Source organism: Zingiber officinale, chromosome 7B (genome assembly GCF_018446385.1).
Source record: "Zingiber officinale cultivar Zhangliang chromosome 7B, Zo_v1.1, whole genome shotgun sequence".
In the NCBI taxonomy this organism is placed as follows: Eukaryota; Viridiplantae; Streptophyta; class Magnoliopsida; order Zingiberales; family Zingiberaceae; genus Zingiber; species Zingiber officinale.
The window spans coordinates 120,798,424-120,814,861 of NC_055999.1; the positions used below are offsets into that span (position 1 = coordinate 120,798,424).

The 16,438-nt window shown below is 34.0% G+C and overlaps 1 protein-coding gene across 9 annotated transcripts in view; it reads left to right on the top strand.

Moving 5' to 3' along the window:
• LOC122007368 (imidazole glycerol phosphate synthase hisHF, chloroplastic-like) overlaps positions 1 to 13,549 on the top strand; it is a 39,396-nt gene extending 25,847 nt beyond the window's left edge. For 4 of the 9 annotated variants that reach the window (XM_042563233.1, XM_042563231.1, XM_042563235.1 and 1 more), the window contains 19 exons: positions 292 to 453; positions 540 to 622; positions 6,465 to 6,559; positions 7,139 to 7,242; positions 7,628 to 7,797; positions 7,898 to 8,012; positions 9,267 to 9,325; positions 9,404 to 9,442; positions 9,556 to 9,654; positions 10,755 to 10,817; positions 10,912 to 10,974; positions 11,064 to 11,149; positions 11,522 to 11,630; positions 11,711 to 11,764; positions 12,055 to 12,142; positions 12,265 to 12,302; positions 12,491 to 12,596; positions 12,777 to 12,943; positions 13,154 to 13,549. In XM_042563233.1, coding sequence (XP_042419167.1) covers positions 366 to 453; positions 540 to 622; positions 6,465 to 6,559; positions 7,139 to 7,242; positions 7,628 to 7,797; positions 7,898 to 8,012; positions 9,267 to 9,325; positions 9,404 to 9,442; positions 9,556 to 9,654; positions 10,755 to 10,817; positions 10,912 to 10,974; positions 11,064 to 11,149; positions 11,522 to 11,630; positions 11,711 to 11,764; positions 12,055 to 12,142; positions 12,265 to 12,302; positions 12,491 to 12,596; positions 12,777 to 12,943; positions 13,154 to 13,225 — 1,698 coding nt within the window. In that variant the 5' untranslated portion in view covers positions 292 to 365 and the 3' untranslated portion in view covers positions 13,226 to 13,549. Of the gene's footprint in view, positions 1 to 252; positions 454 to 539; positions 623 to 6,464; positions 6,560 to 7,138; positions 7,243 to 7,627; positions 7,798 to 7,897; positions 8,013 to 9,266; positions 9,326 to 9,403; positions 9,443 to 9,555; positions 9,655 to 10,754; positions 10,818 to 10,911; positions 10,975 to 11,063; positions 11,150 to 11,521; positions 11,631 to 11,710; positions 11,765 to 12,054; positions 12,143 to 12,264; positions 12,303 to 12,490; positions 12,597 to 12,776; positions 12,944 to 13,153 lie in introns of those variants that run through there. The other 5 variants (XM_042563238.1, XM_042563239.1, XM_042563234.1 and 2 more) reach the window with 4 other exon arrangements.
• Positions 13,550 to 16,438: the final 2,889 nt, after the last annotated feature.

Genomic DNA, 16,438 nt, shown 5'->3' on the forward strand with positions numbered 1-16,438 from the left:
CAATCTAACAAACATTGATAAATTCTATTATACACATCTCATCAAATGAACTAATCATTAAGTGAACAAATCATGAAATGAACTCATCATTTAAATGAACTAATCATTCTTTTAAGACTGTTATAACATTCATTTTTTAATTGTTAACACAACATTTCATAAAGTAGTATTGTTCGAGCTACTTCTGCCGTCTGATTCTCGTTGGGAAGTCTATCCACACTTGATTTGCTGTCTTGATTGCTGTATTTTTAGGCGGGCTTCTATTGATCTGATCTGGGTTTTTGTGGGTAGGAAATTCTTTTCGCTCTTCCACCCGACCTTGGTGCTCTACTGCTTTTCCGCCGCTCCTGCGCCGGCCAACTCCGATGCCTCTCATTTCTTTTCCTGCACTCACGTGTCCGCCATGGAAATCTAATTCTATCAAGTTTTTCTCGGTCCGTGCCTCATCTCCAGGTTCTCTCTCTCATTTGACATTTTATAATGTGCATGAATGTTCGTCTTGATTTGGTTTATTGTCCTGATTCGATTTATTGTTGCAGTTGTTACATTGTTAGATTATGGTGCTGGAAACGTTCGAAGCGTGCGCAACGCCATTCACTATCTAGGATTCAGTGTTAAAGATGTAATACTTATACACTTCCATTCTTCACTAATTTATATGATGATTCTATAGAGATTTTATTTATTTATTTTCTATCTAGGCTGTTATGAGGGGTAAGGAGTTGTTATTAGTCATGTAAAGAAACAAACAGATGTATCAAAATGATATTTTTTCTGATCATTTTATTTGGAATTTTCTATTCTATCAGGGCTGTTATGAGGTGGAAGGGGTAGTTATAAGTCATGGAAAAAAAGCTACTGAAGATGCCAAAATGAGTTTGACTATATCCTGTTCAAAGATATTGAATACCCATTGCTAATTAAAAATGTTAATGTAGTATGTTCTATTCCTAGTTGGCTATTAGCAACTTGTTCAATTAAATTTAGTTTGCATTACCAAATGATTTGACGAGTCAAGGAAATAATATGCTTCAAGAAATTATTAAAATTTTATCTTAAATTAAAATAACATTTATTAGATTGTCAATAGAAAGGTTTTAAAATTGAATTTATAACAAATTGCTCGAATAAAGATATGGATAATAAATTTCACAAATAGACGGCTGTAAATAGTTTGATTTGATTTGGCCTGATTAGACAAGGCCATTAGCTCGTATAGGATTATGGTCCATGGACTTGGTCGCAAGAATACTAACTCGAGTATTTGCAAATCTTAGTTCATGTGAGACTAAAATTAAGGAATTTCTAAAAATGGAAGAATGATAGTGTTGATTAGCATTTCTAGAAGCAATGTTGATCAACACTTGTTTGCACGGTGTTAAATGGGTATTGAGGGAAAAATATTATCTATTTGTATCTCTTGGTTGTGAAGAGAGAAGAAAAAAAGATTTGTCCTTTCCTATGTATAAATTTTCCATTTATACTACTCGTTGATACTTGTTCACATCACCTCTCCATTATTTTACGAAGGATCCAAGACCCTTCTCTCAAATCACAATTACTTAGGTTGTGATATTTCCTCTTGAACTCTTTCTTCTCCCCTTTAAAGAGTTCTAAGGTTTCGAAAGTTCGTCAATAATGAGATTTGGAATGCTTCTATTAAGTTGAAGATTGTTGTTTCCTGGGCAACAATTGTCAATAAATAGTGCTGTAAATGGTGGTAGGTGGTGGCTTGGACGATACCGCCTCGACCGCTTAGGCAATTGATTTTTTTATTATTTTTTATACATAATATTATAAATAATCATTATTCTTTATAATATTTACTTTTAATAATATATAAAACAAAAACCAAGGCTTATCCGACTAGGTGGGGTCGGTTTACTTTTAATAAAATATATTAATTAAAAATTAAAATTTTAATCTAAATATTTTATATATTTTTTAAATATATAAATATTAAATTAATAGATAATTTTATTAGATTTTAATTAAGTCTATTTAAATTATTCCAATCATAGTTATGAGTTGATTAAAATTATTAACTTAAAGTTAGTTAATTAAACTCTAACTTACAACTTACCCATGTACCCTGTTTCGGCAGGGCGATGTGTCCGGATGCAAAGGACTCAAACGACTCAAACGAGGTCAGCTTGTGTTAAGCGGTCGTCTTGAAGTTACAAGTCGTAACTTCCAACATAGTTGTAATTTGAAGTCAGGCTTTTTAAAATTTGAGGTCAGGCTTTTAAAATTTGATTCATTCTAACTTGATGACATAAGACCTACATAGTTGTAATTTGAAGTCAACTTCTAACTGTACAAAATTATATATAAAAGACATCTGGCTTTCTAATAGTCAACACAATTTTTGTTTCGTTTGAAATTTATTTAGACCTTGCAAGCAGTTTTTGAACAACCTCTTTCTTTTTAAAATAAGGAAAACAATATTAAAGGGACCTGCTTTTTTGATATTTAACCAAAGAGTGCACCCCCTTTATAATTTGGAAATGAGTACCCCTTTGTTTTTTTCCCATAGAAATATTCTTAAAGAAACTACTATCAATTTAGTAATTTTCTTCTACTTGCATATTTTTTCATAATAAAATTAACTAAATTATCAATGAAATGACCTTTGTTTGATTTACTAAGACATGATTTCATTGGAATTTTCTATTTTATCAGGGCTGTTATGAGGTGGAAGGGATAGTTATAACACATGGAAAAAAATTACTGCAGATGCCAAAATGAGTTTGACCATATCTCGTTCTAAGATTCTGAATACCAATTGCTAATTAAAAATGTTAATGTAGTATTTTCTATTCCTAGTTGGCTATTAGCAACTTGCTCAATTAAACTTATTTTGCATTACCAAATGATTTGACGAATCAAGGAAATAATTTTATCTTAAATCAAAATATTGCTTATTAGAATGTCAATAGAAAGGTTTGGAAATTGATTTTTATAACTAATTGGTCGAATAGAGATATATAGATAAGCAATTTCACAAGTAGTGTTATAAATAGTTTGATTTGATTGATTGGACTAGGCCATTAACTCGTATAGGAGCATGGTACATGGGTGTGGATGCAAGAATACTAACTCGACTATTCGCAAATCCTAGTTCATGTGAGAAATTAAGGAATTTCTAGAAATGGAAGAATGATAGTGCTGATTAGCATTGCTAGAAGCAATGCCAATCAAGACTTTGTTTGCACGTTAAATGGGCACTGTGGGAAAAATGTTGTCTATTAGTTTCCCTTGGTTGTGAAGGGAGAAGAAAAAAGAATTTGCTCTCTCTCTCATTAGTATAAATTTTCCATTCATACTATCCGTTTATACTTGTTCAAATCACCTCTCCATTATTATATAAAGGACCGAAGACCCTTCTCTCAAATCACAATTAATTAGGTTGTGATATTTCATCTTGAGCTCTTTCTTCTCCCATTTAAAGAGTTTTAAGGCTTTGAAAGTTCGTCAATACTTAAATTTGGAATTCTTCTATTGAGTTGAAGATTGTTGTATCCTGGGCAACGATAGTTAATAAACCTGCACACCATATCTGATGGAGGTGCCAATCACCTAGCCTACTCGAGCATGATTCAATCAAGGTCAGGCTTGGGCTGAGTGGTCGTCTTGAAGTTACAAGTCGTGCCTTGCAAGCTTGCACAATCCATAATGATCGGGCTCGGTTGGGCTGACACATCAAAAGAACGAGGTGACTGGTTAAGGCTATGTCTGACCTTGTTGGCCCATTTGACATCTCTAACACTTGGGTGAGACAATGTCATCTTAAAGTGAGATCATCTAACTTTTACCTAAATCTTAAATCTCGCATCCAAAGGAGTAAACTTACATAAAAAAGTGTATGTCAACATCCTAATTGATGATTCGATGGTAGACAATGTTAAGTCAATGTCAATGATCTAAAAGAGGTATGGCTAAGGTATTTTAAATATTGACGAGAGAGTCGGGGATGACCATTCTAAAGGCGTGAGTCAATCCTCCAAAAGGGGTTTCTTGACAATCGGAAAGATGCATCAAGAATTTAAAATGGCGCAATTCATGTCACCATACTGATGCCCCACCTATTTGAGTCGTCGACTTACCTAGAGGAGACTGACGGTACCCGAGCTAGATGGATCGAATTTAAGAGATCTCATCAAACAAAAAGACCATATGCTTTTTTATCTAAACTTCTAGCATTATACCTTTTGCTTTTGAAAATCTACTTGTCCAATTTAGTAAGATATTGCTTTTGTTGAAGTGCTTCCATGAAGATAAGGACAAACTTCACAATGACGTCGTTCTTTTTTGAATCATTAAGGAATTTTTCACTAGGATTAAATATCAAAAGACCATTCAATTTTTTTTTTTTTAATTTGTTACAAAGTTGAACACCAAAACTAATTTGTAGAATGCAAATCCCTAAAATTTGGATAAGATTTTGTATGTAAACTGTGGGATCTTGTGAGGTAAAAAATGACATGTGATTCATTGTGAAGTGATGACACAAGATCTACATTGTTTGTCTGTTCAAGTCAACTTCCAATTATACAAATTATATATGAAAGGCTTTGAGCTTTCTAAAATTGATTCATTCTAACGTGATGACATAAGACCTACATAGTTGTAATTTGAAGTCAACTTTCAATTGTACAAAATTATATAAGACTTCTTACTTTCTAATAATCAACACAAAAATTTTGTTTCGTTTGAAATTTTTTTGGACCTTGCAAGCAATTTCTGAACAACCTCTTTCTTTTTAAAATAAGGGAAACAATATTAAAGGAACCTATCTTTTTTTATATGTAACCAAAGAGTGCACTCCCTTAATAATTTGGAAATGAGCACCCCTTTGTTTTTTCCCATAGAAAAATTCTTAAAGAAGCTAATTACCATTTTAGTAGTTTTCTTCTACAATCATATTTTGTCATAAGAAAATTAACTAAATTATCAGTGAAATGACCTTTGTTTGGTTTATTAAGTCATGATTTTATTGGGAATTTTTTTTTTCTATCAGGGCTGTTATGAGGTGGAAGGGGTAGTTATTAGGCATGGAAATATCAAAATGAGTTAGATCATATCAAATTTAAAGATACTGAGCACCAAGTGCTAAAAAAAAATGTTGATGTAGTATTTCCTATTTCTAGTAGGATATTACTTGTTCCAATTAGACCTATATTGCATTACCAAATGATATGACGAGTGAAGAAATTAGTCTTATGATGCTTCTTTGTATAGGAATTACAAGGCAAGACATTATTAAAATTTTATCTTAATTCAAAATAACACTTGTTAGATTGTCAATTAAAAGTGTTAGAAATTGATTTTCGCAATCAATTGGACGAAAAGAGACATGGCGGAAATTATGATATTCTTCAGTTTTGCCCAACCTAATCAGACTAGGCCATTATCTCGCACAGGAGCATGCTCCATGAACATGGGCGTAGGAACATTAACTCGAGTATGCACAAATGTTAGTTCATATGTCACTAAAATCAAGGAATTTCTAAGATACATGAAAATTGTGAAAATAGAAGAATGATAGTATCATTTAGCACTGCTAGAAGCAGTGTCATTCGACACTTACTTGCACGTTACCAAATGGCATTATGGGAACAATGTCTTCCAACAGTATCCCGGTTAGTTTCCCTTGGTTGTGAAGAGAGAGAAAACAGATTTGTATTGCCTCTCCCATTAATATAAATACTCTATTTACACACACACACACTCTCTATTCATTACTTGTTCACATTAATATAAAAAAGGCTTTGAACTTTTTGAAATTTGATTTATTTTGACGTGATGATGTAAGACAATGTTTGTAGGTTCAAGTCAACTTCTAATTATAAAAATTTATTATAAAAGGCTTTGGCCTTTTTGAAATTTGTTTCATTTTGAAGGAATGACATCTGACCTACAATGTTTGTAGGATCAAGTCAACTTCTAATTGTACAAAATTATTAGTAAAAAGGCTTTAGGTTTTCTGAACTTTGATTACGTAAGACATACATTGTTTGTAAGTTCTAGTCAACTTTAATTACATATAAAAGGTTTTAGGATTTTTGAAATTTGATTTATTTTGAAATGATGACATAAAATTTACATTGTTTGTAGGTTCAAGTTAACTTTCAATTATACAAAATTATATATAAAAGGCTTTGGGTTTTCAGAGAGTGAACACAATTTTTGTTTGATTTGAATTTATTTGGACCTTGCAAGCAATTCTTAAACAACTCATTTCTTTTTAAAATAAGGAACAATATTAAAGGGACCTTGTCTTTTTTGATATTTAACCATAGAGTGACACCCCCTTCATAATTTGGAAACGACCACCCCTTTGTTTTTTTCTCATAGAAATATTCTAAAAGAATCTAACTATCATTTGATAGTTTTCTTCTCCATGCATATTTTTTAATAGGAAAATTAACTAATTTATCAGTGAAATTACCTTTGTTTTTTAGGTGCAAAATCCACAAGACATTCTTGATGCTAAACGCCTTGTTTTTCCTGGTGTTGGGGCCTTTGCAGCAGCAATGGAAGTGTTAGAGCGAACTGGGTAAATGCAGTCTGTTTATGTACCTTGCATTTATCAGCACATGCTGCCCATGTAGGCTTCAATTGTTCTTTGTTGGACTTAGTAATTTGATGGATTAAATGACGCTGTATTTGCAATGTTTCCTTGTCAAGATATTGGGGTTTTCACAGCGAACTGCTTATGGCTCATTTCATGCTTTTGGTTATTTGGTAACTCAAATTTTCTGCCACCTTCTTAGAGTTATGCTAGTTCATTCTTTTCTATGGTTAATAATTTTTGTCAACCACAGATCCTTTGTTTTGTATAAATTTGTCTGCTTTCTTCCATATATTCATTGTGGTACTAACACTACCATTGTTACTTACTTGAAGAATTTATCTTGTCCTTTTGGCTGTTTATAAAACATCTGTAAAGGCTTTCTTCTCTGATATTTGTTATCTGGAAAATTTTAACATATTCTTTTGCACTATACTTATTGTTTTATAAGAGTTGCTTTATCATTCTTGAAATTTTTGTGTGCCCATGTTGATGATCTTTAGATATGTGCTTATTTTTTCTACTCAATTTATGTTTTGCTTACTCATGTTCATTGTCATTAAGGATGGCCGAGCCACTTTGTAGATACGTAGAGAGTGATCGTCCATTTTTGGGGATTTGCCTTGGACTTCAATTATTGTTCGAGTACAGTGAAGAGAATGGTCCAGGTGGTTATTGAAATTCATTTTGGATTTTTCTTGGCTTTATTATCTCCATTAACAAAATGTTCATGAACAGGAAGACCAAAGGATTCTTTCCTATACAAACCAAACTTTTTCAAAAGAGATCATTTATTCTGTGTGTTTCAGTCAAATTATATTATCCATTGCATGAGTTTTACTAGTAATTATTAACTTATAATTTCTTTCGCAATGGCCTGCCTGTTAGAAAGGTATCTCTGAACATCCTCAACTGATTCTCATGAAACTACCTCTCCAATATACTATGTTCTGTAGTTCCTTTTTTTCTCTTGTGCTGATACGCAGGTCATATTCCTGTTTTTCTTTTCTTTTTTGTCCCAAATGATTCTACGAATAACATTTATTTGTGCAGTAAAAGGTCTTGGTTTGATACCTGGTGTTGTTGGACGTTTTGATTCATCAAATGGTCTCAGAGTACCTCATATTGGTTGGAATGCTTTGCAAACCACCAAAGACACTGAAATTTTGGATGATGTTGGAGGGCGTCATGTCTATTTTGTTCATTCCTATCGTGTGATGCCTGTATGTTTTCTCGTGATTTGACAATCAGACCAACACATTCTCATATTTTTGTTTAATGAAGAGTCTTGCCTAAATTATTCTTTGCAAAAATTTTGCTTAGTCAGATGCTAACAACGAGTGGATTTCATCAATATGTAATTATGGTGATAGCTTTATTTCGTCTATAACAAGGGGTAATGTGCATGCTGTCCAGTTTCATCCGGAAAAGAGTGGAGGTAACATTCTCCAAATAGTATAGGTTACAAGTCAATATTAATATTTTTTTATATATTTCCAACATGCTCAAACATGATCAATACTTTCATTACATTTCTTGCTGAAATTTTTTTGAGATCACAACTACTAATTTAATAGAAGATTACACTCTGTACGCTTCCAGATTCCTTATGAGGTAGTTTGCAAACAAACTAAGCTTGACTAGCTCCAGAACTGAGTATGTCATTATGAGGATATAGATGCAGAGTGCATGTGCAAGTTGGTTTTGATTTGACCTTTATCTTATGGATTATTTTAATTGGTTATAAGGAAAGATGATGTTTAGTTTTTGGTTACTTACTAGAAGTTATTATGGAAATGGATGTTTTGCTCCTAATTTTCTTAATTCAAGTGCCTGGAAGGAGGATGAGCAAATTAGAGAATGATTTTGTAGAGGTAATTTTGGGCTTCTCTATGTTGTTGTTTAGTTTCAAACTGTTGAATATGGGATTGATTTTGTTGTCTGATTTCTGTAGTAGGACTGGCAATTATCTTCACCCCATTATCATCTTTTCACGTAGGCTAACATCTTATACATATATTATAGCTTGTAATTCTTGTAATTTTCCTAGTCTATTTTAGAAGAAGTAGATATTGATGAAGATGCCATTAATAGAAAGAATGTATGGTTGAAATGCGGAAGGAAATTCTGTAGTCTTTTTTAATCGCTATCTGCTCAGGAAAAAAGGAAAGTTTTATAAGATTGGCATTACCATGCTTTATGGATCGGCATATTGGACTCTTAAGTTGCAAACTTGTACAAAAGTCTAATTTAACATTGATGAAAATGTTGAGATAAATGTGGTGTTACTAAAAAGAATTAAATATAGATATTACTAAGACTCCTTAGGTGTGGGTTCAATATTTGACAAAATAAGGGAAAATAGGCGGAGATGACTTGAAGGCACCAATAGTTTCCGTAGTTAGAAGAATTTAAATTATTGAAGTAAAAGGTATAAGGGGTCAGAATGAATTGAATGGTGCTAGTGATAAAACTTTGCTTACAGATTAGCAAGGGATAAGATCCATATAACCAATCCCAAATAGTTAGGACAAATACAACTTGGTGATGATGACTTCTTTCTATTGCTTTTGTATGTTTAATATATAGTCTGGTGGAATCTTCCTTCAGCATCTCGAAAAATTCAACTTTAGTTCATATTCTATTGTTAGTCCCTGTTAGTAAAATAACTTTCTATAATATGGTTCTATAGATGTCGGGATTTCCATATTAAAGAAATTTCTTGACCCCTCTTCATCTTCAAAGACAAAGGTATACCTGGTATTCCAATATTCTCTACATGATCAGCATTATTGTACAATCTGATTAATTGTGCTTGTAACCTTTTAGAAATCAGCTATTGGTAAAGCATCACGACTGGCAAAGCGAGTGAGTTCTTTAATCTAGTTGACATGGATATGGATATTTAGGCACCTATTTATTCATGACTATGTAATAATTGCTTCTTTTTTGGAAAAAAAAAACTTGATGCTGTGATGCAGGTGATTGCATGTCTTGATGTGAGGGCAAATGATAAAGGGGATCTTGTAGTCACAAAAGGGGACCAGTATGATGTAAGAGAACAGTCAAATGAGAAAGAGGTACGAGAAATTTCCTAGAAAGAGGTGCCGGTATATATATTTGACTCTTGGGCCTATAGTGATAGGCAGCTGTTCATAGTTTCCTTTTGGCAGACTTGGTATTTGGTGTCCAAAGTCTAAGAATGCCTCCTCCATTTCATGATCTAAATACTACTTTTGATCTGGAATTTATTTGAACTACTATCGAAATCGTGATACCATACTTAGGTCTGGAATATAGTTGAGACAGCATTAATCAGTTTAGTACTTTTCGACTTTTAGCCAATTGTTGGAGAGGAAACTGACAATAGACAGCAGTGCTGGATGAGGAGGGAGAGACCCTAGTGAGATCAGAGGATTGAGATGGAAAATGGTGGTGAAAAGAATCTTATATATGGTTCATTTGAATAAATTAGCCTTTTATAAATGGAAAAAGAATTGCTGCTATGCTGAATCCTTTCCTGTAGTTGCATTTGTTCACTTGAAAATTTTAGCAATTATTTAGAATTCTGACTTAGCCGGCAAATTCATTTGGTCTCTAATTATTATCATATTGATGATCCTCATGAACCTCATATTATACTTCATGTCAAAAGTCCCCTCGGGGCGGTGCGATGGTTAAGACATGGGGTGTTGCCACATGAGGTCTTGGGGTCGAAACTCGGCGTGACCGAGCATAACCTCCCCCATGTCTAGGTCATTTGCACTAATGGATAGTAGCCATCCGTGATTTACCTCCTCCGTGTTGGCCTAGGGACGGGTTGACGGGGGCGTTGGGGGCGAGCGAATCGCCTTTTGCCACATGTTTGCATAACTCAAGTTGTAAACTGAGCTATGTTTATGTGGGAATAATCCTGGTATGGATCACAAATGGTTTCAAGATCCGACATTGATTCTGATTTGGGAGCCTATTTCAGATGGGGGATGAAAGAAAAGGCATTAGGCATATGTAGAGTTGTTGGGTAGTTTTACTTACCTTAAAGCGGTAAGCCTAGAGCAAGTGGAATAAGAAGGTTCTCTAAATGAACTTGAGACAAATAGCTTTGCTTTAAATGTTTGACCTTTCTCTTCCTCTCACTTATTTTTAAGTACACTTTCTTATTTTGCTTTCACGTCAATAGGTTAGAAACCTTGGCAAGCCAGTGGATCTAGCAGGTCAGTATTATAAGGATGGTGCTGATGAGGTATACGCTTGTTCTACAGTTGTGTAAACAAATTTCCTTATTATTCTTTTAACATTAAAAATAATTCATTTGAAGTAATTGTTCAATATTCCAGGTTAGTTTTTTAAACATAACTGGTTTCCGTGACTTTCCCTTGGGAGATTTGCCGATGTTACAGGTCTGCAAAATAAACATGCTTTTGCATTATTTGGTATTACTATAGTTGTTTTTATGCTAAACTGCTTGTGCCTTCACATGTATGCTAAGAAGATATTGCGCTACACTTCGGAAAATGTTTTTGTACCACTAACAGTTGGTGGTGGGATACGAGACTTCACAGATGGAAATGGAAGGTTGTTATTTTTTTTCCTGCTTTGTAGGACTATGCCGATATCTTATGCGTGCAGGATCTTTTAGTTTCCTACCTCTGATAGAACGCCACTCGTCGTACCATCCTTTAAGTTGATGTGTATATAAGATTATACACCCATTAGGATGCTGATTTGTTGGATTAAACAGGCTGGACTTTCTTCTTTGTGGATACTAGAAAGCATATGATCGTAATTTATTTGACTTGGATAAGTTGAAAAACATCATCTATTTTACAGTTATGCAGACAACATACTCACGTTTGCTTTCCTTTTTAGTATCAAATTTTCCCTTTTAGTACCAAGTTCTTGTCAAATTCTCTGGGTTTGATCTCTGGACTTAGTATTCTTCTGCAGATACTATTCGAGCTTGGAAGTGGCATCTGAATATTTTAGATCGGGTGCAGATAAGATATCAATTGGAAGTGATGCAGTTTATGCTGCAGAAGAGTATTTAAGAACTGGAGTAGGCAGCTATATGTGCTTTCCTCGGCATTCATTCTTCACCATTATCCTTTGCTAATCTTACCGTTGTACATGTTTAAGGTGAAGACCAGGAAAACCAGCTTGGAGCAGATTTCTCGTGTTTATGGGAACCAGGTTGACTTTTTTTTTACTTATCCGCTTCCTATGTTTGTTGCACCTATATTTCAGCTGTTCTCTCTTCCTATCACTGTATTTTTCTCACTAACTGAACCTGTTCAATGAAAGTATGTGATAGGTTAATTGTTTACTGAGAGTACAATTCAAGTTGCATTTCTTGTCACCTTCTTATCTTGATATTCACTATTGTGGAAAAAATATTTTGAGTTTTGTGCAGTATACATCTGACTTAGTAAAAAAACAATGACAATGATAATGTTTATTGTTGATACTTTTAACTCCATCAGGCAGTAGTTGTGAGCATTGACCCTCGGAGAGTTTATGTTAGGAGCCCTGATGATGTTGAATTTAAGACCATTAAGGTTTCTTCCCCAGGTACTATATAATTATAATGTAGCCTTTCTTGCTCCTTTTAGCTCCACAAATTATTGCTTTTCTCATTATATGTTTCTTTCCACTTCTCTATGATTACATTTCTTCTTCCATGATAAGTTCAGGTCCCTCAGGTGAAGAGTACGCATGGTATCAGTGCACAGTAAGCTTTTCATTATTTATGCACATTATTTTCTCTAGTCATGTATTTTGTCACAAATTTCTTCAAACTAGTCTGGATGCTTCAACCCAAACTCGTAAATATAAATTGGATTACTTTGTGTTAACCTCAGATAAACCAACAAGGTCTTCAAATCTTTCTCTTGTCTAATTTGACCCTTTTTTATGCAGGTCAATGGTGGACGTGAGGTTCGGCCTATTGGAGCTTTTGAACTTGCAAAAGCTGTTGAAGAACTTGGAGCTGGAGAAATACTATTAAACTGCATAGACTGTGATGGTAATTTTTCTGACATGGAGGTGGATAATCTTACAGCACATTCTTCTTTTTGAAACTACCAAATTGTCATTGTGAAAATATGGTCAGTCTGCTAAATGCATTGCAAATATTCTCCTTGGTGCACTGTACTGCTATGACATCGTTTACCTGAAAAAATTTTCATAAGAGACTTGTTTGCAGGTCAGGGTGACGGATTTGACATAGACTTAATCAAGTTGGTATCTGATGCCGTCATGATTCCTGTAATTGCGAGCAGTGGAGCAGGTGCCGTCGAGCACTTCTCTGAAGTCTTTGAAAAGACAAATGCATCAGCTGCACTTGCAGCTGGAATTTTCCACAGGAAGGAGGTAATTTCATAACTCCATATTTTTTGCTGATTATTTGATGGTATAACTGACAAGAAGTTATATAGACAAGCTTGCAACCCTATCAATCTGAAAATGGATTAGAGATTTTTGTATGATTAGTTTCTCCAGTGTTGTTGATGGATTAAAAAGTAATTTTCACTCTATGTCCTATATAACATGACGGCTAATGTTTTAATTCCGACGATGTAGGTTCCAATATTGTCAGTCAAACAACACCTGTTGCAGAATGGCATAGAAGTTAGAGTATGTGCTGAGCATTAAGGATGGAAGTGCCATGAATCAGCTTAGTATTTTTAGAATCTACCTGGTCTTCCAAGTTTTTGTACTCTTTTATCACAAAAAAACTGGTACCATTGTGCTCATCTAGATGTTGTCTTTTGAGATGTTGCTTCTCAAGGTATTTAACTGTAAGAAGTGGAAATAAACCATTAGATTTTAGTCCTATTTGCTTAGGATATGTTTATTTAGAGGTCGAAATCATTGAGAGTGAAGGGGATTATACTTTTTTTCCGTTTACTAGATGTAGAATTAGTTGAAAGATGGATTTGAAATCCATTTGTGGATTGAGTTTTGGCCTCATTTTAACTCAATCAAAATCAGTCAATATTTTCTTCCTTTCAATCCCAACAGTGAGTTTGCAGCCTTTTCTTCTATTCTCAATTCCATTGCTCTCTTAAGTAAAAAAAATAATTAAATAAAAAGTGTGTAGAAAAGAAATAAGAAAAAGAAGTTGAAAGTGATACACAGAAAAAGATAAGATTTTATTTGTGATTCTTTGAAAGTTAAAAAAAAGTTTAAATTTTCAAAAATAATTGTTCAAAAGTATAAAAAATGTGGTTATTTCTTTTATGTATGGAATTGTTCTTTTCACGGGTGGCTTGTTTCTCTATCCTTGCTTTTTTTTTTTTTAATTTTCTTCAGTTCAAGAAATTTAATTTTAAAATTTTTAAAATAATTATTTTAAGTATTGCTATAATGATATAATTCAATGAAAAGATCATGTGAGAGATAAATTTTAGTGTCACGATCATAGTTTGCAAAATCGCGATCCGGATCGTAGGATCGTACGATCCTACGATCCTAAGACCCAAAATCGATCCAGGATCGTGCAGAATCGAGTTTTGCAGCAGGATCGCAGCAGGATCGGTAGGATCGGTAGGATCGGAACAGGATCGGTAGGATCGTAACAGGATCGGAGCAGAATCGAAGCAGGATCGGTGGAAGCTTTGAGAGGTCATAACTTTTGACTCGGATTGAACCACGGGGCCTATAATATATCAAATCAAAGCTCGTTCAGAGATCTTTAATAAATTTCAAAGTTTATCCTTAACCACCCTATTTCAAACCCAAAAAATATTATTTAAATCCTTTTCGGATGCCTAGAAGATTTTATTTTTTATTATTATATTTTTTCATCTTGTTAGGGTTTTAAATTATTTAAACATATATTTAATTATTTTTGAGTTAGTTTTATATCAATAATATTCTGTCATTTTCCCCCCAAAATGATGAATTTTTGGATGTCTATTGTCTAGTATTGTGTGACATCAACCAATCTTTAGAAGATTATTTTCAACGTTCATATTTGAATCAAAGGATCCAATAACTTTTGTTATGTACGTTATGTGCTTTATTGGCCTTTAAATTGGATCATCTTATAAACCAAGGAAATATTTTTGACGTTGAATGTGTTATTATTATTGTGTTAATAGAAATTTTATATTCTTTCATTTTATGATATGAAAATATAAATATTATTACTATGTGAGAATAATAGTTAAATTACTAGTTAATTTAAATTTGTACATGTAGTAATGTAATATAAGGTGTTGAGTGTAAATGATTGCATATATATGCAAAATTAGTTATCTATTTATATGTAAATGAGTTTTTTAAGTATTTTTTCTAATTATTAATCATGTATGATAAGATTTTAAGGGTTTTTGGTAGGATCGTACGATTCTACGATCCGATCCTGACCGATCCGATCCTGACCCTAAATCGATTCTACGTAGGATCGCGATTCTATAAACTATGGTCACGATGAATAGAAACAATTGATTATTTAGATAAATTATATTCACAAAAATAGAGAATGAGTAGTCTTGATACAATAGTAAAAATATTATTATCTTAAGATTATAGGTAAGACAACAATTGAACCTTGTTGTTTTGAGGACTGACATTGCCAGAGCATCATCAACACCAATAACCACGATGAGTCACGATGGTCAAGCAGCGGCAATCGCAAGCGGAATTGCAGCAACAGATTCAAGCGAACCTAGTGTACAAGAAACGAAAGGTAGTGCTAACCAAACAGTGCCTACAGCAAGAGATGACAACCCTAACAATTCTGTAGAAGACGTATCACAGGCTGCATCATGGACACGGAAGATAGCTGTACATTGAACACTGCGACCTCGTCCACATCATGAAAACGAGGATACCTCAACTGCAATAGCATCCTCATCGGCAAGCAGCGAGCACAAACAGACCGCTTCGATCACCCTTAGACGGCGAGGACATACACGCAGTGGTCGTGCTAGAAGATGAAGATCACATCTTGGAACATAAGGGGCTTTCATAAGCCCCTTAAATATAAGGGGGTTCAACACCTCTTTAAGCAACGATGTATCAATGTCCTTGGTCTATTGGAGATTAAATTATCAGAGGGGAACACCCTTTGAAGCCAGTTTCCAGGTACGGAGATTGTTCATAATTTTTGTTTTTTTAATCATGGGTGCATCTTAGTTCTTTGAGACCCTCAACTTGTCGAGTTGGACGTCATCAAGATCGACGAGCAGTTTGTTGATACTCCATTAGCTTCAAAGTCATCGGACAATGCATCCTTATTCACCTTCACCTATTGCCTTCATTGCGTGGTACGACACCAACCTCTTTGGGTATACCTCCTTGAGCTAGGGGAACAATTCAGCGAACCATGGAAGATAATTGGGGACTTCAATGCCATATTATCAACAAGTGATAAAGTTGGGGGCATGTTGGTCACGCACTATAAATTGCAAGACTTGGAAAGAACACTTCATTTATGTCACTGGGTGGAGTTACAATTTGTTGATGCAATCGACCTAAGTTTGATCGGTATGATCATGATTTTAATGTGCGTCAAAGAGTTTAAGTTAGACTTTCATATTGTTTTGATATGTGGTTGAGTCATATAGGATTTGGTAAAACACACATAAGGAGTTTAGTGCGGTTAAGCTTGGGAAGCTCATCCTATGGGTCGGGTCCATAAGATCGGTGAAGGATGGTGCATCCGAGGGACCGCGGATGAAGAGCAACGGAGGTTAAGACAAAGTAATCCAATTTATAGTTACGAGTTTGGGTTGAAGCATCCAGACTAATTTGAAGAAATTTATGACAAAATACATTACTAGAAAAAATAATGTGCATAAATAATGCACATTATTTATAGTAATGTATTTTGTCAATGACTTCTACAGCTGGAATGCA